The following is a 24,153-nucleotide window of genomic DNA, read 5'->3' as shown; positions in this document are numbered from 1 at the left end:
TGCAGATGAAGCATGGGATAGGGAGTACGTGGGACAGGACATGAGGCGTTTTCGGGATACGGGATAACGAGATGGGATGGCATGAGGCATTGTTTATGTGAGGCCAGATATAGAATCAGTCACGATGTTGACGTAATGGACATTGAATTTGAATGCGTTTGTGCTTGCTACTTGATTATGGCATGTTTTCGGCTGTGATGTGCTGCTGGTGATGGATAATGCGTGTTGGATATTGTGTCCAGACTGCCTGGGGGGAGTAATATTCTTGTTCAAAGAGTATATATGTGTGTGTATGCGTCGGTTGATGATTCGGTGGTGAATAATGGATACGTAATCCCTTGAAATGCTGTCAAGGGGGTCGAGTTGTCGAATATGGAGTCGGTAGAGTGTAGATGTGTTGTGTGTCGGGTTGTATCCCCAGTAGTAATATAATCACCATTCCCACGCATCAAACAGCCAAACACCAAATTTCCCAAGCGTAGTCTCTTGTTTTGCGTGAAGCAAGCCCCCTTTTCCGCTATTTCTTCTTCATCTCCCTCTCTCTTTCCATCCAATTCAACCCCTCGCCCAAGCCCTCATGACAGCAACGGCATCCCCATCATGCGCCTTGAGCAGCTCCGTGGCTTTACCCTTGGTCACGTCCAGCTGGTCGACGACGAGGGCGACGTCGGCGGCATCGACCTTGACGACGATCTTCTTTGCGGTGGCGGAGGTTCCCGGGGCGGCGCCGAGGGCGCGCATGGCCTTGGAAACGGCTTCCTGGTCGAGGTTTGTCGGGGCGGAGGAGGCGGCAGAGGACTCGGTGGGGGTGTCGAGGGCGGCGAGGGCGGAGGCGGCTTTGCGGTCTTCGGCGGATTGAGGGGGGGGAGGGGGGTCGGAGGCGTCTTCTGGGTTGGACATTTTGTGGTTTTGAGGGGGGGGGTGAAGATGGGGGATGGGGTTGTTGGTGTTGGTGTTGGTGTTGAAGGTGTTGAACGCTGTGGGTGTGGTGGGTTGGGAGGTTTAGTAGCTGTATGGGCTTGTTTTGGGGTACTTGATGGAGGGGTGGAAAAGGTGCGTGGGTTGGACGTACCCTGGACGAAATGTTGGAAATGGATGGTTGTTCACTTATGGTGATATGATGGTCTGATCTGATGCGATTGGGGTTAAATTGTTTCAAGTAGACTATTTAGGACAAATGGTTGGATTTACAAGCATTCATCAAGTATTATATCTGTTGGTTTCTATCGTCAAAGTCGCAATATATTAGTACCTAGTAGTAAGTGATCTGTTACTACCTAATCCTTTATAGACAGAGATTGACAGCATATTAGCACAAAGTACTGGTCTACCACCCAATTAAAAATCATCTCTTTAGATAGGTAGATACCAAGTAACATTATATTCGCCCTTCATTTAGTACTCGAGGTTCTTAGTTTTTCGTATCACCATGTCGGGCGTTTCGTCCTTGTTATTGCACGTTGGCTTTATGGCAAAATGCGGCATAGCCTCTAATTCGCCAATGCACGGATCGCCGTCGCTAAGAAAAAAAGAAGCCGCCGGGAGAGAAAAAAAAAAAAATCAAAATCGGCAGGTACGTACCCCGACGTCTATTGACTGCGCTGCACGGGCTTAAAGACAATGCGACTGTGTTAGCAAATAAGTGGCCCTGACTCATATTCAGTTTTCCATTATCGGAGATTCTTTTACAAGCAACAAGGCAAAAGAAAAAAAAAACAAAAAAACATCAGCATTGCCATTGTCATTGTCGCCGGTGAATTTCTTGCTTCATCTCGTATTTGGGGAATATCGAGATTGTGCATGCGCTTATAGAGAGAAGCATCGAGAGACAGTGTGCGCAACTGCAACTGCAACTGCAACTGAGCTTGGTTTATTCTGTTGAGACGCAATATTTTCAGAAACCTCGAGACCACGATATTAGTACTCACTCGACTGACTGACTCACCCAAGTCTCTCGTCTTACCTCAGTCTCGCGCCGCACCTCTTCTTCTCGATTCCCAATCTCTCCTCTCTCATTCTCATTCTCAGCATCAGCTTCAGCATCAGCAATCATCCAGCCATGGCTCAGCAACAGATTCCCCTCCCCGAGGCCATCGCCTCCCACCCCTGGGATCCCTCAACCTGGCGCTCAAAGCCCATCAAGCAGTCTCCCGCCTACCCAGACCCCTCCAAGCTGCAAAAGGCCGTCACCGAGCTGCGCCGGATGCCTCCCCTCGTCCACCCCCACGAGATCAACGCCCTCAAAGCCCACCTGCGCGAGGTCGCCCTGGGAAACGGCTTCCTGCTGCAGGGCGGCGACTGCGCCGAGCTGTTCGACTACTGCGAGCAGGGCGCCATCGAGTCCAAGATCAAGCTGCTGCTGCAGATGAGTCTGGTGCTCATCTGGGGCACCAACAAGCGCGTGGTGAGGATTGGGCGCATGGCTGGCCAGTATGCGAAGCCGCGATCCAGCCCGACGGAGATGGTCAATGGCCAGGAGCTGCCAAGCTTCAGAGGCGACATTCTGAATGGCTACCATGTTGACGAGCGGGAGATTGATCCCAACCGTCTCCTCAAGTGAGTTTCTCTTTCTAGGTACTCATCTTAACATCTTTTCATCATGTGCTAACATCCCATCGAAAAGAGCGTACCACCACTCCGCTGCCACGCTCAACTACATCCGCACTGCCCTCTCCTCCGGCATTGCTGACCTCCACCGGCCTCTCGACTGGGGCCTGGGCCACGTCCGCGACCCGATCCTCAAGGAAAAGTACTCCAAGATCGCCTCCAGCATCCAGCAGACCCTGCGCTTCCTCCAGGTCATCAACGCCCGCCCCGGCGAGCTCGAGACCGTCGAGCTCTACACCAGCCACGAGGGCCTCCTGCTCGAGTACGAGCAGCCCCTGACGCGCCTCATGGAGAAGCCCACCCACCCGGGCGTCAGCAGGCCCGGCACTCCCCCGGGCTCCTCGCCCACCATCAGGCCCGTCGCCGGCGACGAGGCCAAGGAGTACTACGACACCTCGGCTCACTTCGTCTGGATCGGCGACCGCACGCGCCAGCTCGACCACGCCCACGTCGAGTTCTTCCGCGGCATCGCCAACCCCATCGGCATCAAGGTCGGCCCTACCACGCCCGCCGAGGACCTCCTCGCCCTGCTGCGCACCCTCAACCCCTCCCGCGAGCCCGGCAAGATCACCCTCATCACCCGCTACGGCGCCGGCAAGGTCGCCGCCCTGCTGCCCCAGCACATCCGCGCCGTCGAGGACTCCGAGTACCGCAGCTGCGTCGTCTGGCAGTGCGACCCCATGCACGGCAACACCCTCGCCACCCCGACGGGCATCAAGACCCGCCGCTTCAACGACATCTACAGCGAGCTCGAGCAGTCGCTCCTCATCCACAAGGAGCAGGGCAGCTACCTCGGCGGCGTCCACCTCGAGCTCACCGGCGATGCCGTCACCGAGTGCCTCGGCGGCAGCGAGGGGCTCGACGAGGACGACCTCTCGACAAACTACACGTCCTTTTGCGACCCGAGGCTCAACGAGAAGCAGGCTCTCGAGCTGGCGTTTTTGGTGGCCGACCATTACTCTCGGGAGCACAAGAAATGAGGCTTGCAACATGTTTGGCCATGAAAGAGAATGAAGAAAATGGAATAAAGAATTGAGCAAAAGATGACTTGTAAATTTTATAAAAAAAAAAAAAGAATGACGATTTTGTATATAGTTTTATCGAATTGGGTGCTGCATTGGGAAACATGGAAACTGGGCAAAAAGAATGATATGGGATGGAAACATGAGGATGGCATCTCCACAGCATGAGTCGATATCTAACAAACAAACAAACAAACAAACAAACAAACAAACAAATACGCGAATTCAACATGATTTCAGTCCTAACAGCGCTCACCCTCGTGCCAATATACTAGGGAGGTGACTCCCTCTTTGTCCAGGCAAGCAATTGTCTCTCGACAAAGGCGTATATAGATTGATATAAACAGGCTCATGTATCCCCCCTAGTCATCCTCTTCAGTGCAAGTAAATCGTTTGCGCACCCTCAAAAGCATCTCCCTTTTCCAGCTTCTGCCATGAGCTGACCGCACCAGCCTCCACGCAAACCATGTTCTTCCAGCCGTCCTTTGGCAAAAAGTCGCCCATGCCGGCAGCCTTGTCGACCCAGGGGTTCCAAACGACCACGTCGTCGAGGTTGTCGCGCACGACGCGGAACTTTTCCACGCCGCCGTCGGTGATGATGATAGGGTGTCCGGGTCCCTTGACGGGAGTGTAGACGCGGTCCGTCTCGCCGGAGAAGGCGATGGGGTCCGAGGATTGGGTCTTGTCCTTGACGCCGTCGACCTTGTCGTGGAAGGGGGAGTCTTCGAGACCGGTGACTTGGACGGAAGCAATGTCCTTTGCGAATACAGATCAGCTTTTGTATTACTTTTTTGATTATATTGACGAGGATGATGCAATTTTACCTTGATCTTGAAGTAGGTGTGCAAAAGCGTCTGGCACTCAAACGGCACGTCGCCCTCGTTTGTCACCACCAGCGCGGTGCTCAAGCTCTCGGGAGCAAGCGTAACGCTGTAGAGAAGACCAAACTTGTAGGGCCACAGCTGGCGGGCGGCATCGTCGAGGTTCTCGGAAGACAGGCCAAAGTCGAGCTTGACACTATTGGAAGACGACTCGTTGGAGGACTTGCCGAGGAACTCCCAGCGGGAGTTGCGGGCGAAGCCGTGCTGGGGGAGCTTGGAGGTGGCTTCGTGGTCGGGGGCAGTGCCAAAGACCTAAGAGTATGGCGTATTAGACAAAGACATGTTTCTAACCAACTTGCTCTATACCCAAAGACAAAAAGATGTGCAGCTCTTTGTCGGGCGAGTAGCGGAATCGACAAACATACCGGGAAGACCAAAGGAATGCCTCCGCGCACAGCCTTTGTTCCGTCCAGCTTCGCGCCCTCGCTCAACCACAGCTTCTCATCGCCAGAAGCGTCCTTCCAGCTCAGCACGGTGGCGCCAAACAGGAGGATCTCGACGCTCTCGCCCGTGGGCAGAACCGCCGTGACGCGCGAGCTGCCGTCTGAGATGGTGACCTGGGCCTGAGGCTGCAGGCCGGGCGTCGCGGCTAGGGCGGAGGGCTTGTTCGGGCGGTCCACCATGGTTGATGCGATTGCGATTGAGGGCGTGGGGAGGGTCTATTGAGGAACGCTCGGATCAAGGAGCTTCGGCGGATTTCGTTGGCGGGCGATGAGCTGGAGGTGATGGGCAGTTTGCGTTAGCATCCAGCAGCAGAATAACTAGCTAGACTTGGACAGCTCGGGTTGCTAACAAGAAGGGAATGAAAGATGGTATCGAGCTTACCGGTTAGTACAAGTTGCGCCGTGTAAGAGCGGAAAAGGCTTCAAAGGCGGGATGAAGCTGAAGAAGATGATTTGAACTGGACAAACGACTCGAGTGACTGCATTGCATTGCTCCATCTGGCGGGGTAGCTGTTGCAGCGTTGCAATTAACACCCCTCACCTGCACTTTCAACGGGGGTGTCTTGTACTGGGTACTTGGTTTACGTCAGTGATACGGCTAAATTGCCCTGAAACAATTAGATTTAGAGCCGGTGGAAAGGTAACTTGTACTTTCAATTCTGCCCCCCTTTGCGACAGGGGACGAATCGTGTAAGAGGACGGGCATTGGCTCCTTTGCAACATTATTTGAAACGCAACCAGCATTGCTTGTGATATGACACTGCCGGGATGCAGACGAATCACATTTGCTGGTCAAACAGACGGTCAACAGTACAAAGGAACAGCAATAATGTTAGGCAGAAAGAATATATATACTGAGACAAAACTCCGAGTGCATCTCAAACACACTCGGGCATCATCCTCTACCCCTATTCGTCTATTCTACCTGTGCCCGTCTACAGCCTTCACAGGGCTGCACGTATCCTCTTTGACCATGAAAATTCATAGAACCGGTGGGTATATATGTGTAGCTTCATTCCTCATCGCAAAAGTTTCAGAGAAAAGAAAAGGGGTAAAAGTAGGAAACAAGAAATAGCAGAAAAATGGACAATTGCCAGCCACTGCGTTGCATATGCGTATGTGCGGCAAGAATGTTCAAGAAAGACTAAGAGGCCATCGTGCGGCCAGCACGGCATCTACACTCCATGTGATGCGCTTCCCTAAATACCCCGAGCATTCTCTTCGTCAACGCCCGTGAACATGCCCTTGTTGGCATCGCTTCCCTCGCTCGTGCTGCCGTTGTGGTGCTCGGCATTGGCCTTTTCATCAACCTCATCAACGGGGATGAGGATCTCGCCGTTCTTGCCGTATCGCCGTGGCTCGATTTCTGCCTGGCGGACGACATCGAACGCTCCCTGCCAGCCCTTGACCTTTTGGAAAATGTTGTCCATTTCTTCCAGAGAGCGGTAGGCTGTCTCAGGGAAGAAGAAGTAGACGCATGGAACTATAAAGGCGTTGAGAGCGGCAAACACAACATATGTCTTCCACTTGATGTTTGTGAACGATACGGGAGTGATCATGACAACCTGTTAGCCAACGTTAGCATATACTAAGCTTGAATGGATTGGCATGCAAGACGAAAGATGGGAACCATACCAAAAAGTTGAAGATCCAGTTGGAGGAAGTCGACAAAGCATTGGCCGGCGCACGGGTTCGTAGAGGGGTAATCTCGGCCGGGTACAGCCAAGTCATTCCCAACCAACCAACAGCAAAGAAGGTGTTGAATACGAACAAGAAGACGATGCCTGCAATCTGGAAAGGCTTCTCTGTTGGGCGCGAGTTCACGCCAGCCAGAATGGCCATGGTGGCGGCCTGGCCAACGGCACCGAAGAGCATGAGCTTGCGGCGTCCAACGCGCTCCACAAGGAAGACGGCGGGCCAGGAAGCAATGAAATACTCGGTACCATTGAGAGCCGCAAGAAGACGAGACATGAAGGGGGACATGCCAAGGTCAGAGTAGATCTTGGCAGCATAGTATGTGATGAGGTTAATACCCGAAATCTGCTGGAACATCTGATTGACATAGGCGATGATGGTACGGTGGAGGGTGCGGTTGTGGTCGTTAGCAAAAAGCTCGCCGTAGGTGCCCTTGCTCATCTCCAAGGCGGTCTCCTTGATGGCTTGGAACTCGTTCTCAACGTGCTTATCTCTGATGTCGACATCGGCAATGGCAGCGATAACCTCCTTGGCCTCTTCTTCGCGACCCTTGAGAATGAGCCACCGAGGCGATTCGGGTAGACCAAGAACGAATGCGAGAATGAAGATGCAAAAGACGATCTGGAAAGCCAACGGGAATCGCCAGGCAACTGAGCCAGGGGCAAAAGACAAGCCAAGGTCGATCCAGTAGGAAATCATGATGCCGCCCGTGATGAGGGCACCCTCGATCATGACGAGTTTACCTCTCTTGTGAGCAGCGCATGTTTCAGACTGCCACATGGGAACTGTAGACGTGTTGCCGCCGTTGCCGAGACCTGTTATGATACGACCAATGATGAAGTGCTCCAGTTTGAAAGCAGAAGCTTGCAGTATAGCACCAATCACCATGATGGAAGTACCGAGGAAAATCATGCGCCGACGACCGAGAGGATTACCAATGAAGATGGTGATGATGGCACCGATGAAGCATCCCAGGTTGTAGGATGCCACGGCAATGCCCTGGTAGGTGGAGCGTTTGGACGCATCAGCGTCATTAACAGCGACTCCCGGGTTGATGATGGGGAATTGGTCAAGGAAGATGGGGAGAGTCAGGATACCGCCCATGACACCCTGATCTGTGGCATGTCAGCTCCTGTAGGAAACGACGATGGCGTATCAGAATAGCAGGGACCACTTACCATAGCCAAAAAGCAAAAAGTCACAGCCGGCAATGCAGCCGATGGCCCAGTTGAGGGCTTGGCCTCTGAGGCCGAAATATTTCTTCATGATGGCAAATTTAGCCGTCTCTCTTCTTCTGCTTCTGCCTTGCTGTGCTGAATATCGACTTGCCGCCGTTCTTGTAGGTACAAGGTGTAGAAGAGGAAGAAGGAAGTGGATGAAGATGGCAGGCTGAGAAGGACAAGATCAGCACCATGGAGGAGGGTGCCATCCAGGGCCTTTTAAGTCGCATCGCCGTCACACAGTCGGTATGCAGACTGAACCGCAAACTGGGCCACCGACTCGACGGACCGGAGGCCAAGCCCAAGATGAAGATGGAGGGCTCCGTCAGACACCAGAAAACTGGGGACCCTGAGATCGTCCATGGCCGTTCCCGTCAACCCTTGCAGTAACGCAGCTGGTGAAGGCGCCGGATGGACTCGTAGAGTACAGTAGAGTAGAGTAGAGTAGCAATCAAGCCAAGCCGGATGGATGGACCCTCCTTTGGCTTGTCCGGGGTGTGGACTGCTAGGCAAGGTACTCGTACATGCGGCAACGTGCGAGTAGCGTCTGTTTGTTTCACATGCGGGATGAGGAAAAGGAATTGGAGCAGCGACGTGGAGAGAGAAAAAAAAAGAAGCCGTTCTCTGTCTAGTCGAACAAGTACGAAGCAGTAGCCTGAGTTTTCCTCCAATGCTGGATTTGGGCCTTGCAGAACACCCCCACCGCCTTGCACGTGCGAGAGTACTTGATGCCGTTTCCTCTCTTTGTACTCAGTATCCCTTACCTTGGTAAGCCGAATCTTTCGACTGCAACAGCATTCGAAACCATCTCATCACACAGATGCAAAAAAAAGAATTGCCAGGCAAACCCTGATTCCGCGCCTCGTACCTGATATTCGATACTGTGCTGCGGAGAGCCTGTAATTACCGTCTTGGTCGTCCTTGGCCCCTGTCCGCTAGTGCTTTGCCATGCAGACAAAGCCCACTAAAAAGTTCCCCGTCAGCTAACCTACCGGCCGAATCGTGTAAGTCGAACACCAGATGGAATGCCAACTCGCACAGTACAGCGGCGTTACAGGAAGCCCGTGCAGTGGAATGTGGCCAAAAACTTATGACAAGCCTCATTCCGATTCTGCCCCTGCTGCAAGAACAAGGCCATCTCATCACCAAATCACCAATCCTCGGCCAGTTGGCCTGGAGAAGGACAAGACCGTCGCCTGCAACAAGCCCCAATCTGGTGATGCTACAGTACCTACAGCACAAGCGAATCCGCCTGGAGAAGCGTGGGGAAAGCGACGTCACCCGCCGAATCACAATCATGCTTAATAGTTTACATGGTGGATCTCGGTGGGAAACCGTTTCCCTGGCTGCCTGGACACGCGCCTTCGAACAAGGCCGGGAAGCAAAAAAAGCCACTCAATTGTGCGGAGGGATTATGAATCGGGTGCCCTTTCACGTAACGTTGAATAACACGGTGGCAACGAGGCTTGCGGAATGGCGGCGTCGAGAAGAACATGTGCAAGCCGGTGGCGCGTTACCAGCTAGGAAACCCGATTTCCTCTCTTTGGCCTAATGCCCTGCTAGTTTTGTTCTGTTCTTTAAAATCGTTCCGGTAAGATTGAAGCCAGCGAGCAAGCAGGCTGACTTTGGCGTGTGTACGCGGAAGCCGGGGCGGATCGGTCAGCGGTCAGCAACGCAAATGGGGAAATAGGTGCTGCTGCATCGGAGAAAAACTAGGCACATCCTTTGTCTCGAACGCTAGCTGATCGAAGCATGCTTGGTAGTAGTTTTTTCCAAATCACGCCGCCTTTGTCTTGAAAGTTGATGGTGTGCAGAGTGCCGGCCGTCAAACAAGGTGCCTCGACGCCTTCTAGACCAACCTCGCCATCTTCTCCGGATGCTCATGCTCAATGGCTGTATCAAACCGCATCAGAAGCTGGATATCCGGCTGCTTGCTTTGGTCTTCATCGCGACGAGAGATATTGCAGAATCCGGGGGAGGGTCCATCTCATCAGTCTCGACTCTTCTTCCCCCGCGTCCCAGGGTCTCGCCCTTTCTCATCTCGCCCGCTCCCCCAGGGAAAAGGGACCCCCAGATTTCCCCAGACGCTCAGCTCTGAAGCTATCCCGGCCCCCTTTCTTCCCTCTGGAAATACCCAAAGAAGCGATCCGAGGCACACATGGCAATGCGAAACCTGGGGTAAATTGGGCCTGACTGCTAAACCCGCCGAGGCCTAAGCAGCTTTCAGCAAAGCAGGTCCAGACTGTTCCATTGCATGCCCATTCTAAGTTTCTGCAATCTCACGATGGTGTCAGCCTTGTAGCAGGTGGTTGACCCGATCCAGGGTTCGGGAACTCCGTGCTCTCCATAAACCCAAACACGGCATGGGCAAGTGAAATTCGAGGCATCATCGGCGTCTCTTCCAGGTTCACGTCCCGAGGATCCACATCAAACCTCTATGGGCCAAGATTCGCTCAGTTGTCACTAGCTATTCTCTGTTTTTGACGTCATGTTGCTGCGACGATCTGGATCCCAAACGGCTGATCCAGGATTTTTTTTGTCTTGCTCGGCCGAAGTAAACAAGCATTAGTCGGAAGGTGTTGCCTCTGTGTTAAACGCCGTTCAGCTTAAAAGTTGTTCTTGTGGGCATCTGCATACGTTCTCATACGACGGTCTTTCATTTATGCCTCGTGCGGTAAGTGGCGGCGAGATCAACAGGGCCTATACGATTACTACCTCTGTAAGCCAAATCAATCGGCAGCTGGATGGCCAATTGCGTGTACAAATAATACACACGAACTCGGAGTCACTTCAGCAGCTCTTCTCCCTCGTTACATTCAGCTCCAATATGCCTTCGACAACGCAGCTTCGGATTCCTCTCCTCCCCCGTTAATGACAACCACAATCACCGACCAGCATTCAACTCAACCAGCCAGACCGATTCCATCCCGGACCACCCAACCACAAGTCCACTCGCTACGCCCGCTTCGCCAGTCATCCATGCCTCTATTCATCCCCATCATGTTCCTACCCCGTACCCCAAAAAGCTAAACTCCAGCAATCACAAACTCTTCCCCTTCTTTCAAACCCCCGTATTCCAAAAAAATGGATCTACCGGCATAAGCGCTTCTTCTTAGCACAGCCGTGTGTGTCTGCCTCGGGATTTAGCTCCCAAGAGACACAGTGCATGCACGGCCAACGTTGCCGTCGGACTTCCTCTTTGGGGCATCCGAGGGTCAACGATGTCCTGGACGCGGCTCTTTGTCCGCAGTCCGGTTTGTACATGCATACAGTAATAGCTTGGCCGGGCTTGAGGACCCTTTTTTTTGGCTCGTCATGGTGATGTTGGCCGAGTGCCGTGGCTTGCAGCAAGTTGTACATGGGATTCTAATCTTGTCATGGAATCAGAATGGCGAGAAAGTTGCATGTTGTCTTGGGGGGCAAGTGTCCGAGACACCTTGTCAAGATGGGACTAGATAAAGTAAAGACGAGTTGTTGAAGAATTCACTTTTGACCGAAATTCTATAATATGTATGTATATGCACAATATGTTCAGGCCGCCCTCATCGTGAATTCTATCTACCCCTTCTATGCAAACATCCCCTACCCTTCCGGAACACAAAATCAAACATCTGGTATTACCCATTGGCCTATTCCGTACACCCAACCAGGAGTAAAAGAAGAAATGTATAACAAACCACGAGTTGAAAAAATCAAACAAAAGCAAAAAAAAAAAAAAAAAAAAAAAAAGTTCTCGACGCCGTACGATGCAACATTCGCATTTTATGCATGTCGTAAGAATTTCATCCCTCCTCATGCTCTAGGTGCTGTCCCGTCCTCGCCTTTCTGCTTCAAACAGCTCTCGCTTCAGATCCATCAACATGTCCTCCATCTTGTATACCTCACTTCGAGGCAGCGAGATTTGGCGTAGCTGCTCTAGACTGTTTTGCAACGTCTCCATGATCGTCAGGGCCTTTGCCTTCTTTTCCTCCTCTGCAGGTAACGGCTCGCTTCCCCCTTCGTCTACCACCGTAGCATTCGCATCGGCATCGGCATCGACTTCCACTTCCGCATCGACATCCATATTCCCTGGTAGCTGATGCGGCTCATCCTCGGTGCTAGGCACTACGTCTTCTTCTGCATCCCTGTTTGCTTCCTGGCTCTCAGCCGCTGCATCGGATTCCTTCTCCAGTTGTGACACCACCTCGTCGTCCGTATCTCCACCCCGCCGCTTCTTGTTTCGCTTGCTGGATCGTTTCTGCTGACCTGTCGTCTTGTCTTCTCGCTGGCGCTGCTGGCGTTGCCTTCGAGCACTTCCCCTAGTCTCCATACCTATGGACACAGGTTCGTTCTCGCTCTCCACCACCGGCTCGAGTTCTTTTGCAATATCAGGTCGCTGCTTCTTCGAACGGCTATCGCCTTGTCGAGACCCTGATCGCTTCCTCTTTCTCTTGCTTCCACCACCCTCGCTGTCGCCAAGAGACTTCGCAGGAGTGGCGCGCTTAGCTGTCCTGCGAGTCCTTGGAGGTGATGGCGGCTGGGGTTCCTCAGACTGCACGCTGGAGCGCTCATCGGAGCTATCCCCACCCTTGGGTTTTCCTTGTAGACCGACGCCGCCGCCAGATTCGAGTTCATCCGCGAGTTTCATCATTCGGCTCTCGTCTCCCTCGCTGAGGGCAAACGACGTGTCGTTAGCCGGTGGAAGGATGGGCTTTTCAGGGCTGCTCCTAGCATCGACAAACTCATCATCTCCCGACCTTGGACTTTCCTCTACAGCAGCATCACGTAATAACCGTTTCTTGGTCGGGGTTTCGGGATACCGCAGTGGTTCTGGCGAGGGGGAGATATCCCTATCTGATAGATCCGTGAGATCCGATGATGACTCTTCTTCTTCTCTAAAACTGGAAGGAATAACGTCCCTCGAGCCAGTACCAAAGCCCTCAGCTTTTGTTGCTGTCTTATTGTTGGCCTTATCGGCTGGTTTCTCTCCTGGTAATTGAACCACCGACACTGCCTCTTGATCACTAGGAAGCGGCGAGCCTGGAGGTGACGAAAACTCCCAGCTATCCAGCGAGTTGCTGGTCCTAGAACGAGATTTGATTTCTGTAAGGAGCGGGTATGGTCGTGGTACGGGAGGGGAGGATGGGGGATCAGTATCGTCCACATGTACGGGCTGGCCTCGCCTAGGAGTTGGTGTGGAGGTGACCAGGTTATCGTAGGACGTAGCATGACGCGGTGTTGTCTCTCCAGCTTGGTCATCAGTAGGGGCCAGTGCTTCAACCGCTTTGGGTGAGTCTTCTTTAGGGGGAGGCGGGGAGCTTGTTCGCATATCCGAGTAGATATTCTCATTTTCTCGCTGCCTTTCCCGAACTTCCTTCTGTCTCTCCGTCAGGTGCTGGGAACCATCTTCTGGAACCGGAGAAGACGATGCAACAGTCGTAAATTGGACTTGGGAGTTGTCATGGCGGAGTCTAGGAGTGCTTGTCCGCTTGGAAGATTTTGTGCGACTTGGCTCCGGAGTCTCCTCTATGCGACGTTTTCGAGTGGACATCCGAGTAGCTGCCTTGTTGCTTGGAGCTGGCTCGACGTCCAAACGAGATGAACCGGACGAGAGCACAACAAGGCTCGTCTCATCTGGCAGAGGATTGACGGGAGGAGCCTGAGCACCGAACGCACCGCCCATTTTCTCAGCTTCACCAGATTCCATAAGCCGCTGTTTCTTTGATCCAGCATCCGAAGCCACCGACTTTAAGCTGTCAGAGCAAGACAACTGCTCTTCATCCTTGGCAAGCACATTCCACAGGTCTATTGTTTTGTCAACAATAGTGGGAAGCTTGCTCTTGAACGCAGAGGTCAGAAGTGGTTCTATTTGATCAAAATCGTCCTTCGTCAGTTGTCCTCTCCCTGCAAGATCGGTAGTTATCCGAATCCAAATATGAATGAGCTGTTATAAGTTAGTCCAACTGCATAATAGTAAGAGCTATTAGGGGACATATTCTTACAGCCTTTGAGAGCGGTGTCTCTTCGTCATGTTTATAGCATGACTTATCGTCCTCAATCCATAAGCACAGACTGGTCTGGACATTCGAAAAGGCCTCGACACCCAGTTGAGAGAAACATCGGGCCAAAAAGCTTTCAATACTCTCAATCAAAGGTATAACCTCAGTCTTGGAATCGAAAAGGGAAATCTTGGTGTAGAGAGTTTCTAGAGCCTTATCACCAAGTTTGTAAAGGTGGTCGAATGGATCCAGTGAATTTGTTCGCGCGGCTGTCATAGAAGTCCCCCATAAACGCTGTCGAGCAGTATTCAGAGCAGTTCGGTCGCGCGGAAGCTTGGCAACATCGAAAAGCGCACGGATTGCTTTGAGAGAAGTTGCAGATGGGGGATTCGTGCTGCTATTTTCAAGACAGTCGAGTAGGGCTCTCGCCAGTGGTTCGATAACAACGAGAGCACGCCCAGCATCACCGAGTTGCTCCACTACATTTTCGGAGAGTCGCTCAAATAGCGAGAACCATCGATCCAACGGGAGTTGGGGGTATCCGACGAGCCCGCGTTCAAGTAGAGAAGTGACATCTCGATATTTTGGCCCCAGCATTTTACTGCTGCCCACCAAGTTGGAGGGAGGCTCGTTATCGTCTAGAGATAGAGAGATGTTCTGTGCAGCTAACAGCCACGGTCCATACGGAGATGGCGACTCTCTCGGCAACAGTTGCAGCAGTTCGCGTACCAGCTCCAAGCGGGCTTTTGTTGCTTTGCCTTGAAAGAAGGGTTCAAACACACAAAGGAAAAAGTCAGATAACTCTTCGTCATCAGCACCTCCTTGAGGGATAGAAGAGAGCATGGAGAAGAGGTGATGTAGAGGTGTCCGGACGATTCCCGGAGAACTTGATCGACTCTGATTGTGGGATGGTGTTGCAATGGATTCGAAAGTGTTGCCCACTGTCATGGCGAGCTTCTTTTCTGTAAAAGGAAGCATGCCGAGCGCCTTGACGAGGATATCGATGAAGTTCTTGACGCTTGACAGAAACGCCGGGGCGTGCACACCGCCGCCTGAAGGTATTCCCGCTTGCCACACCTTGGAAAGCAGGCCAAAGGCGTACGCAAAAAAATTTGCGGTTTCTTCTGAAACTTTGATATCTTTCGCTGATGCTGCGGCGATTGATCCGACCAAGGCTTGCCACAAGCGAAATACCAAAGAGTCCTTATTGGCCAAGTCGATGAACTTTTTCTCCAAAAGAGGGCCAACCATTCGGAAAACTTTGTCGCAGTTTCGCCTCACCCATTTCGAGTCTAAAGGTGGGAGTTCATCTGGGTTTGCCGGCGGTGTCTCCATGATGCGATCTTGTCTCCACATGCGAGGTGTGGCCACATCCATGAGATTCGTCAAGATACGACCAGCCTGCAGAAGACAATCTCCTGGAATCTCGGGCTTGCCATCTAGACTGATAAGCTGTGATAAAACAGGTTCCACTGCCACGTCCCATATAGAATCAGGAGAGAACTTATCATTTCCTGGAGCGAATGCATAATAGTAGAGATTGCATATGCCACCAATGACTGTCCTTTGAAGTCTCACAGCTTCTTCCAACTGTCTAGGATTTGCCCGTCTCCGTAGTTGACTCAGAAGAGGCTGGCAGAGGGTCCCTAGAATTTTCGGTGTGGTTTTGCTATCGGCCAAAGTAAGGTAGATGTACCGATTCCAAGCAAAATTTGCTTCCTGCTTTGTGGAAGCATCCGCCATATTAAAGGCAGACTGCGCAAGAGTTAGCCAAGGGCCATAGTACTGCCATCTCTCCAGCGGGCACCGCATAAAGAGAATGATGGCACTCCATATCTGCGGGACAGCTGAAGCGCTTTCTTTGTCCTTGAGCATTTCCTGTAGCCTGTGAATGTAAAACTCGATATATGTTTGATCGTCATTCGTTGTTTGAAATATTTCACTGGTTTTTCGCAGAAGCTGCTTCTCGGACCGGAGGGCAAACCCAGCTTCGGTTGCCAGGCTGATTGCCTGAGCGCGAATATCTTTGACGGTACTCAGCATATCCGAGAGCATGTCCTTGAGCCAGTTTGAATGAGTAGCCATAGGCAAGCGTGCCTGTTTGACGAGGCGCTTATATATGTGTATTCGACTCATGACGATACTCTTGCCCTTGAGGTGGCCCTCTATTTGATGCAGCGCTGTTACCAAGCGTCCCACCCGGTCAGATGTCATGACCTTGGGAGAAAAGTTTTGAAAGGCAACGACTTGCATCAGATGCCGTACAACATCCTTGGGGGTGCTGACATCCTCAAACGCACGAACAGAGTGGTCGACGATGAATATTCCAAAGTCGGAGGTGAGAGTCGAAGCAATTGCAGGAAAGTGAAGAAACGTGGCAAGAAGTGTCAGGGCATGGTTGATGAGGGAAGAATCGAGAGCTCCGGTGTCGTTTTTGGATGCGATATCGCGCTGGATGAATTGCATGAAGAGGCTCATCTTGTCTTGCAAAGCAACCCGATCAGGGAGGTTATTCGACGCCTTCAATGCCCTAGAGAGAATCATGTATGCATCGAGTTTCGAGTCCCGGTCGGAACCAGCCAGCTGCTTTATCGTCGAGTCCAACATTTCGATGATGTTGGGCTGGCCCGCGACCAGATCAAAGTCACCACTAGACGATAGTGTGCGTGGGTTCGGAGAAGGGGACGGTTTGAGAATGCCCTTGACGGGCTTCGATGTGGGCGAAGGAACGGAGAGCGGAGACGACTTGTGAAGCTTTTCGATTGATCGGTAGTCGACTGGATCCTTGTACTCGGTATGTGCTGACCAGACAACCGTCTTCCTCGCCCGGCTTGACATCAACTTGGAGTCGGGGACATCGGTCGAGGTTGGCGTGTTGGCGGTCGGCGGCGTCTGAAGACTGTCCTGGGGGTCAGACGGAGAAGCGCGGGTGAGGATGGTTTTGACCGACAAGTCACTGTCCTTTCCCGTTTCCCGTGGAGGCGTCGGGGGTCGCGGCGGCAGCGATTCGAGGTTGGATGCTGGAGCCGGAGCTGCTGAAGATGCCATGGCCGCGATGCAGCGTTCGGCGATCTAGACAGCAGTGAATCTGCCAGGAGAGAAGCGCGGCCCACTCGACATTGGGATCCCGCAGACGCTGTTTCGAGGAGGAGAAGCCAGGCTGAGACTCGACAGGGGATGCACAAAGGGTCGTCAAAAAGGCCGTCCGTCTGCCATCACGGCCTTGGTTGCGATGAGCTGGGAGGAGGTACGGAGTGACACGGCCCATAATTTTTGCCGAAATCAATTAAGCAAAACGCGATCACGCTTCAACACGCGTTTTAGCGCTTGCCCCCACTATAACTTAGCGGTGGCCCGCCGCATATAGCGCTCAACTGCGCTGGGGCAGATGACCTGGGCTCCAGGGCTCGCAAATTCGTCTTGCCGGTACAAGCGATTTGGTGTCTCGCAGCAGCCTGTCGCATGTACCTGGCAGGCCGTCCAGGGGCTGCAGACAGGAGCTCCAGCGTCGCCTATCGCCAATCTCCGCAATTCCATTGCCAGTTAGCCACCGACGGAGCCGCTGATTCATCGCCACGGCCAATCGTGGCACGAAGAAGAGAGCTGTCCAGTTCTATTCGATGGGATGAGATGGAAAAATCATACAGCCAATATCGGACTTGTTAATCTGCAGAATCCCTGGCTATTCCGCAAATTCATGTCAGTCATCTTATGATGGCATGCCCGCTTCAATAACCAGGCACCGTCTCATCTTATTAATCTCATTCATAGCCCTTGCGCCCCGACTCTCATGACTTTTCCCGACAATCGTCAGACCTTTATCATCGTTGCTTCACCAGCAGCATCTCTTCTTCCCTCCTCCAACTCCTGATCGCAGCTTACTCACCTCTCATCCCCTAATACGCCAATACGCAACGGCTGTACTCGGGTGGCGACCAGTCAGAATCCGACTCTATACTTAGCAGCGCCAAATCATTTGACCTTTTCTCGTTTATTCTTTCAAATCCGTCGACGGGTTTTACGCGCAATCCGACTCATCCTGACTTCTCTCCCGTTCATGTTCTCTCAGCATCTTTAATCTGACTCACTTCTCGCCATGCCTGGTATTCAACTGGGCACGGCAACCGGCCCTGGTGAGTCCATTTAGCAGTCGCGGAATACTCAGGACACACGTTGTAGCTAACCTTAGCCAGCAAAACTCAAGGCAGTGGCTGAGCTGGTCAATAAGCTCACCGAGGATCTCGATAAGGCCTCACTTCTCTCCAAAGGTTTGTCAACATCAGCATTCGTCGGTGATTTGTAAAGGTCCCCTATTGATTGTCCTTCAGACCGAGACGAGGCCCTAGAAGAGCTGAAGATCTACGGGCGAGACCCCCGAAACGCAGATCCTATCTTTACCAAAGATGTTAGTTGTTGAGAAGTCCGAGTTGCTTTACACTAGAAACCAGGCTAACATTTGCAAGGGCATCTCTATGCTTTTGCGGCATGGATTCAACAGCTCGTCCGGTGACACAAACCGAGCTGCCTTGAGAGTTCTGGCCAACTCGATGCTGCTAAAACCTGAAACAAGGCGGATGCTCGTAGACCAAGGATTCGCCATAAAGGCTTGTGAGGGGCTCAAAACTGACAACTGGGATAACGAGTTTCTCACGTCACGAATTTTGCTGCTTTCCACTTATGGCACCAAAGAGCATCTGGTTAACCTGATTCTCGAACACAACCTCGCCGAGAATATTACGGAGAATCTCAGCCGGCATGCTAAACTTTCAGCTACCAAGCCCTTACAGCCGGAGCCCATGGAGGATATGGCGCTCGCTGAGATTCTCAAACTCTTGTTTAATGTCACGCACTTTTGTAAGGATCAAGCTTCTCGATTTAGCTCAGCGGTCCCGCACATTGTCGAGTTATTATGGAAACAAGACATTCCAGCATCTAAGCCGTTGGAGCCTCCTTTTGGACCATTGGTCAACGCTCTCATCAATCTCGATCTATCGACGGCCGCAAACCAAGCAGCCATCTTCCCAAGCTCGGAATCCAACAAAGTCGCCGCTAGGCTGATATCGCTCCTTGACTCGGCAATGGCAAATTACGGTGATAATGACCTCGACGTTACCGTCACCCCTCTAATCAGCACGATGCTCAAGGTCCATGAGAATGCACCCAGCTCAGCGCGCCAATATATAAGCGGCAAGCTACTGCCAACCGCAGAGGACCGGAAATCAGTCCTTGGGAAAGGCAAGACACTGCCCTCAAGATTACTGAAAAATTCGACCAATCCAATGGCTCCCGCCTTTCGAGATGCCATCTCCCACCTCCTCTTCCAATTATCAGACAAGGATGCATCGAAGTTTGTGGAGAATGTCGGGTATGGATTTGCTTCTGGCTTCTTGTTCCAGAATAACGTACCGATGCCCGCAAATGCTTCAACGACGTTCAATGCTGGCGACTCTACAGGCACCCAAAGGCTTGTGAATCCCATTACGGGACAATTCTTGGATCAAGAACGACCTTCGGAGATGCCGCCAATGTCTGAAGAGGAGCAGCTACGCGAGGCAGAGAGGCTATTTGTGCTCTTTGAACGGTAAGGCCCCTCATCCACAGAATTTCAGGGAGTAACTAACTTTTGGCATTAGACTCAGACAGAACGGCATCATAGATGTCGAAAATCCCGTCGCACAGGCAGTGCGAGAAGGCAGATTCCGTGATCTTGGTGATGATGAGGTGGAGGAGCTTGACTAGCATACCACACGTCATGCAATGTACATGTACCCAGTTATTTACGGTTGCATACCCATCTTTCAGGGCATAGCATTGAAGTATTAGAATCTTTGCAAGCGGCAGGGTTTGGGATACCTACTTAGATGAGCGGACAGTTAATATGAGACGAAGTCGCTTTTTGGAGCATGAACATAGACTGATGTACCATTTTGTTTGCCTCTGGATAGAGAAAGGTAGCACAGCTATGATACTGTGGAATTGACTTGCGGTGATTAGATACATGTATTTCCAAGTCCATCTGCAATTAACCAACAGTTTCCACGTTTGGGTGCGTTGTGTCTGTCTGCCTACTAAGGCATTGCTACCAGGAGGCGCTACTTACTGTCCCTAGGCACGCAACATCCCGGCGACGATGTTATGACTGTCATCGCAAGATGGATAGGTAATACGTTTTTCTATTTTATTCTAAATTATATTTTTTACGAAAACATTCTCTGCTTATATCTTCCTTTGAATTTGGCTCTTTGGGGGGATGTTGAAGGGTATCACGTGACCGCATACTTCAGATGAAATGACATCCATTCCTCTAAGCTGCACCTCATGGAAATCATCCGTGAACACAAAGGCGCCCGACGCATTTTCTTCTCCTCCAACCTCTTGCAGGCGTGCCCATCGCGTTTGCCCTAAAGCTTAACCAACCAGGTCGCGTTCATTTGAACATTTCAAAGACTCAGCAACCATGCCTCGGTTATTTGACGATGTTGAAAACGCGGAAGTGAGCGAGCTCATGTCTCAGTAAGGAAGCGCCAGATTCTGGTTTGGTAATGGCATGTTGAATCTAATGCCTGGGTAGAATGTTTGGAGAGGCTGGGCCGGCCGCGTCCAGCAGCCAGATGCCACCACCAGACCTTCCCCATTCACCGGAAGATGCTCAGGTTTCATCGGCTGAACGTTTCGCCTCACTGGTTCACTCACCGGTTTCGCCGGCCTTCAAATCAGCTCGATCTTCGACGCGATCTTCACTGGCTAGGCAGCTTAATGGCACGGGAGACACGGCAAAGAGTCCAGCGCAATCCAAGGACGTCAAAGACGGTGAAGTGACCTCATCAACTCCTGCTACACCAAGACAGTCGTCCAGGCGTCAAGCCAAGCCTGCTCGCAAAGCCGCATCTCCTGTGAAGCGAGAGACGCGTGCAAAGAGAACCGTTGCCGTGAAAACCGCGATCCGAAAGTCTGGACGACCAGCCAGGGCACAGCCAGCCAAAGCACAACCAACCAAGGCAAAGTCGGCCAAGGCACAACCAGCAAAGCGCAGGGGAAGGCCTCCTGCCGGAAAAGCTACGGATTCCAAGGCCACCGGTAAAGCTAAAGGGAAGGGGCAAGAGTGGGAGGTTGAGAAGATTGTCGACTCCAGAATTGAAGAGGAAACCTTTGAGCACTACTTCAGGGTCAAGTGGAAGGGCTTCAGCGACAAGGACAACACGTGGGAGCCAAAGAAGAATCTGGCCAATTGCAAAGATCTAGTTGAAGCCTATGAGAAGAAAGCAGGGAAGAAATGACGAGCGCGTGCAAGTTGGGTTTTTTTCTCCCTAATAGGGAGCGTCAAGAGGTGGCAATGCCTCTGAGCGAACGTATATAGTAGTTTTCCTATGTTTGGTGTCTTTTCTCCCTTTAGGGCAAGAGATACCATATGGGTATGGATGAGGACATGAGATTCAATCGTCTTTTCCTAGGGATGGCTAGAAGTCGTATTTTTCACTTTATCAGCAATAATTCAATGCTCGCAGACTAGAGAGCATCGATATTTCGACTTTACATAATGGAAATTCAATGCCGCAGCATCAAACAAGCAAAGCAACCCATGACTATTAGAACGGGTGTGAATGAATGAATGGACCGTAGATTGCACGGATCTGTTTGTTTACTTTTTCTTTCCCCATCGCTTGGGCAAACTCCATTCACAAGCCGAATTAGCAACGCGTTCTTTCAACCAATTAGCTTGCGACCTTAGCTCAGCTGGGAGAGCGTCAGACTGAAGTTGCCAACTCCAGTCAAACTCAATTGACATCTGAAGGTCGTGTGTTCGATCCACACAGGTCGCATGGCATTTATTTTTTGGATTTTTGGGAATTTATCTTTCTGTTTAAGCAAATCTGCTGCTCCTCTACCATGTCTCTACCTTTTTTTCTTTTTGTCTGTTTTGTGTGTTAGGTAATTTGGTGTTCATGTGTATATAACACGGAGGGGCTGTTAGTCGGTTGACTTGAGTACTGAAGTTGAGGCCTTGCAGCAAACCAATTGAATACAGAACCAGTAAAGAATTAGCCGATTACTAGGGATTCTAAAAAAAGCATATCACTGTTAGTGTTTCTGCTTGGTAACAGTGTATGACTACTTCCCAGGAATAGCAAAGAAAGGAAGACCTTTTGGTAAGAATGACTCGTAACCCCGAAGTCGGCAACGTTTGCAAGGGCTATATCGCAACAAACATTGACTCACTGATTTCTTCGTCTTATTTTTTTAAATTACGACCACATTTCCTTCAAGATACTAAACAGTGATGGTACATTTTATTTTCGTTTCTACTCATCGTGTACACTGCTGCACAAACCGCCCGAGCCTGGCACACATCTCTCTTCAGTCTGTAGTTGCATGCATTCCATCCAACGCCTCATCCCCAGACCTATTGAATGCCCCTCGTTTATGTAGGCCGGCGTTGGTGCACTCTTAGCTCGGCAAGCCTACCGAGGAGGCCGAATGAGTGAATGCTCATGCTTGTTTTCGCTTCTCAAGTCGGGCTGGCTTGTGGACATGTATCCCTGGCTCGGGGTGTGTTTGACAGCATTGTGTTCAACGGAGTCTGCTAATTACCTACTCGTGCATATTCTGCTGGTCTGTTTTCCGATGTACATGTATAAACAAGTGTGCCAGGATGGGGAAGATCGGCCAAGCACACAAATGTCACGTCTGTCTACTTGCAAGCAGCTCCCCCGCCCTTTTCCTTTTCGTCGACTTCATTCGCATGTCACAATGTAAAGAGACATCATGTATTGTCATCTGGTTGCCATCTAGTAGTATATTACTTTATCCGTCATATCTATATCGCTAAATCATAAACTATGCAGACGCCTGGCTTCCAAAGTGCAATATGCAAATATGGTTCTCTCCAACACCGTCCCCATGTTCCTTTAGGCGTTCGGCGTTTGCACGGCATATCCATAGAGGAGCTCCATCACTTTCGTATTAGGTTCCTCTTCTTCCCATTTCTTGGCTAGCTTAAAGCCAAGTTTGCCCAACACATTCTGACTGGGCCCGTTGCTATCCACCGTCACCGCAGTGATGTGCTCTGGCTGTCGCTCGCCCTCGCCCTCGACGGTGCTCTTCTCCACCTTGATCTCGACCTCTTCTCGGGGAAGTGCCCAGTACGCCTTGAGAACGGCGCTCATGACCTCCGTCGCGATGCCCTTGCCCCAGAACTCGGATCGAAACATGTAGCCGACGACGGGCCAGCCGAGCTCTCCCTCCCGCATGTGAGAGCCTCCTGTGCCAATCATCTCGCCGGTCTCTGCCCAGCAGATGGCGAACTCGTAGGCTGATTCACCATCAGTGCCCGGTAGCCTGTCTGCGAGGACCTTTTCGGTTTGTGCTAGGTCTGTGTCGGGCTTGCCCTGTGTTGTCCACTTCATTACTTCGGGCTGTATGCGGAGGAGGTGAAAGTCATTGAGGTCTGTGGCGGCGTATGGCCTGAGGATGAGGCGCTCAGTTCGGATGGGCTCCCGCTCCGACATGGGAGGATAGGGTTTTGGTAGAGTTGTTTTGACTGTCACCCATTCTAGGGAGGTAGCGCCATTGCTCTGTGCCATTGTGTAGAAGTTTCTGTGGTATCGACGGAGTTGTGATGTGGTGTAAATGTTGCAGGTTCGACAAACGCCAACTAAAAGACTTCAAGAAGGCTTGAGCTTGAACTGAATAAGACAGATCGTATGAGTAGTAAATTTAAGAAATAAAATAGGAGAAGGTTCAGGTCCAGTTTTAGTATTCAAAGAATCAAGACATACTTAGACGGCAACAGCCTCGTTTTTAGCGTGAGTCATACCGGGTTGATACCGGATTGCTAGCTGAGAGCGGTATCATTCTCCATCGTGTGGCATATAACTTTTTAATACTATTTTTTTCACCAGTGGTTTTGGACCGTTTGTAGGCGGACTTTTTGATTAGTGTTTTAGCAGCTGTCGTCTCGAATAGGTTGGTCGGCCGAAACTTGGTATGGCCGGATCCGCGCCAGCACGGCGAGCCCGATTAGGAATGATTCAGGTCAACTTTTTTTGAAGTTGTCTGAATCCAGAAAACGACAGAAAACGAAGCAGGAGAAGTTTACAAAGGAAAGCTGGCTGTCGTTTGTATGAGCAGAGTTGAGATGCTACTGAAACTCAACACAGAAAGATGTAACTTAGGCTCAACACAAAAATGTGGTACTGCTGGTCCATGCACTGGCAACAAGAAGAAGAAAAAAAACTCGGGACGATTCGTTGAAAAGCTCAATTGTTTTTGTATTGTGCAGCCTGAACTCGACAATTCAAATTGCCGAG

General features: G+C 51.4%; 8 protein-coding genes across 8 annotated transcripts; 3 read left to right on the top strand and 5 right to left on the bottom strand.

Moving 5' to 3' along the window:
- Positions 1 to 555: 555 nt before the first annotated feature.
- On the bottom strand, positions 556 to 900 carry Triagg1_9197 (uncharacterized protein; the record flags this gene model as incomplete). The annotated part of the gene is made up of 1 exon (XM_062904129.1): positions 556 to 900. The coding sequence occupies one exon, from the start codon at positions 898 to 900 to the stop codon at positions 556 to 558; it is 345 nt and encodes a 114-aa protein (XP_062751806.1).
- A 1,159-nt stretch (positions 901 to 2,059) lies between these two features.
- On the top strand, positions 2,060 to 3,587 carry Triagg1_9196 (uncharacterized protein; the record flags this gene model as incomplete). Its single annotated transcript, XM_062904126.1, has 2 exons — positions 2,060 to 2,556; positions 2,624 to 3,587. The coding sequence occupies 2 exons, from the start codon at positions 2,060 to 2,062 to the stop codon at positions 3,585 to 3,587; spliced, it is 1,461 nt and encodes a 486-aa protein (XP_062751805.1).
- Positions 3,588 to 4,004: 417 nt separating this feature from the next.
- Positions 4,005 to 5,133, bottom strand: Triagg1_9195 (uncharacterized protein; the record flags this gene model as incomplete). Its single annotated transcript, XM_062904125.1, has 3 exons — positions 4,005 to 4,385; positions 4,454 to 4,762; positions 4,876 to 5,133. The coding sequence occupies 3 exons, from the start codon at positions 5,131 to 5,133 to the stop codon at positions 4,005 to 4,007; spliced, it is 948 nt and encodes a 315-aa protein (XP_062751804.1).
- A 1,019-nt stretch (positions 5,134 to 6,152) lies between these two features.
- Positions 6,153 to 7,914, bottom strand: Triagg1_9194 (uncharacterized protein; the record flags this gene model as incomplete). Its single annotated transcript, XM_062904124.1, has 3 exons — positions 6,153 to 6,518; positions 6,589 to 7,763; positions 7,827 to 7,914. 3 exons carry the CDS (start codon positions 7,912 to 7,914, stop codon positions 6,153 to 6,155), a joined length of 1,629 nt encoding a protein of 542 aa, XP_062751803.1.
- Positions 7,915 to 11,667: 3,753 nt separating this feature from the next.
- On the bottom strand, positions 11,668 to 16,894 carry Triagg1_9193 (uncharacterized protein; the record flags this gene model as incomplete). Its single annotated transcript, XM_062904123.1, has 2 exons — positions 11,668 to 13,791; positions 13,850 to 16,894. The coding sequence occupies 2 exons, from the start codon at positions 16,892 to 16,894 to the stop codon at positions 11,668 to 11,670; spliced, it is 5,169 nt and encodes a 1,722-aa protein (XP_062751802.1).
- A 1,048-nt stretch (positions 16,895 to 17,942) lies between these two features.
- Positions 17,943 to 19,585, top strand: Triagg1_9192 (uncharacterized protein; the record flags this gene model as incomplete). The annotated part of the gene is made up of 5 exons (XM_062904122.1): positions 17,943 to 17,979; positions 18,040 to 18,114; positions 18,175 to 18,251; positions 18,310 to 19,427; positions 19,480 to 19,585. 5 exons carry the CDS (start codon positions 17,943 to 17,945, stop codon positions 19,583 to 19,585), a joined length of 1,413 nt encoding a protein of 470 aa, XP_062751801.1.
- A 718-nt stretch (positions 19,586 to 20,303) lies between these two features.
- Positions 20,304 to 21,123, top strand: Triagg1_9191 (uncharacterized protein; the record flags this gene model as incomplete). The annotated part of the gene is made up of 2 exons (XM_062904121.1): positions 20,304 to 20,359; positions 20,418 to 21,123. The coding sequence occupies 2 exons, from the start codon at positions 20,304 to 20,306 to the stop codon at positions 21,121 to 21,123; spliced, it is 762 nt and encodes a 253-aa protein (XP_062751800.1).
- A 1,629-nt stretch (positions 21,124 to 22,752) lies between these two features.
- Triagg1_9190 (uncharacterized protein) lies at positions 22,753 to 23,427 on the bottom strand (the record flags this gene model as incomplete). Its single annotated transcript, XM_062904120.1, has 1 exon — positions 22,753 to 23,427. One exon carries the CDS (start codon positions 23,425 to 23,427, stop codon positions 22,753 to 22,755), a length of 675 nt encoding a protein of 224 aa, XP_062751799.1.
- Between the last annotated feature and the right edge of the window lie 726 nt (positions 23,428 to 24,153).

This window comes from Trichoderma aggressivum (assembly GCF_033847375.1).
Source record: "Trichoderma aggressivum f. europaeum strain CBS 100526 chromosome Unknown scaffold_050, whole genome shotgun sequence".
Classification (NCBI taxonomy): Eukaryota; Fungi; Ascomycota; class Sordariomycetes; order Hypocreales; family Hypocreaceae; genus Trichoderma; species Trichoderma aggressivum.
The sequence above is the reverse complement of the archived record's forward strand: the minus strand, read 5'-3'. Positions and strand labels throughout refer to the sequence as shown.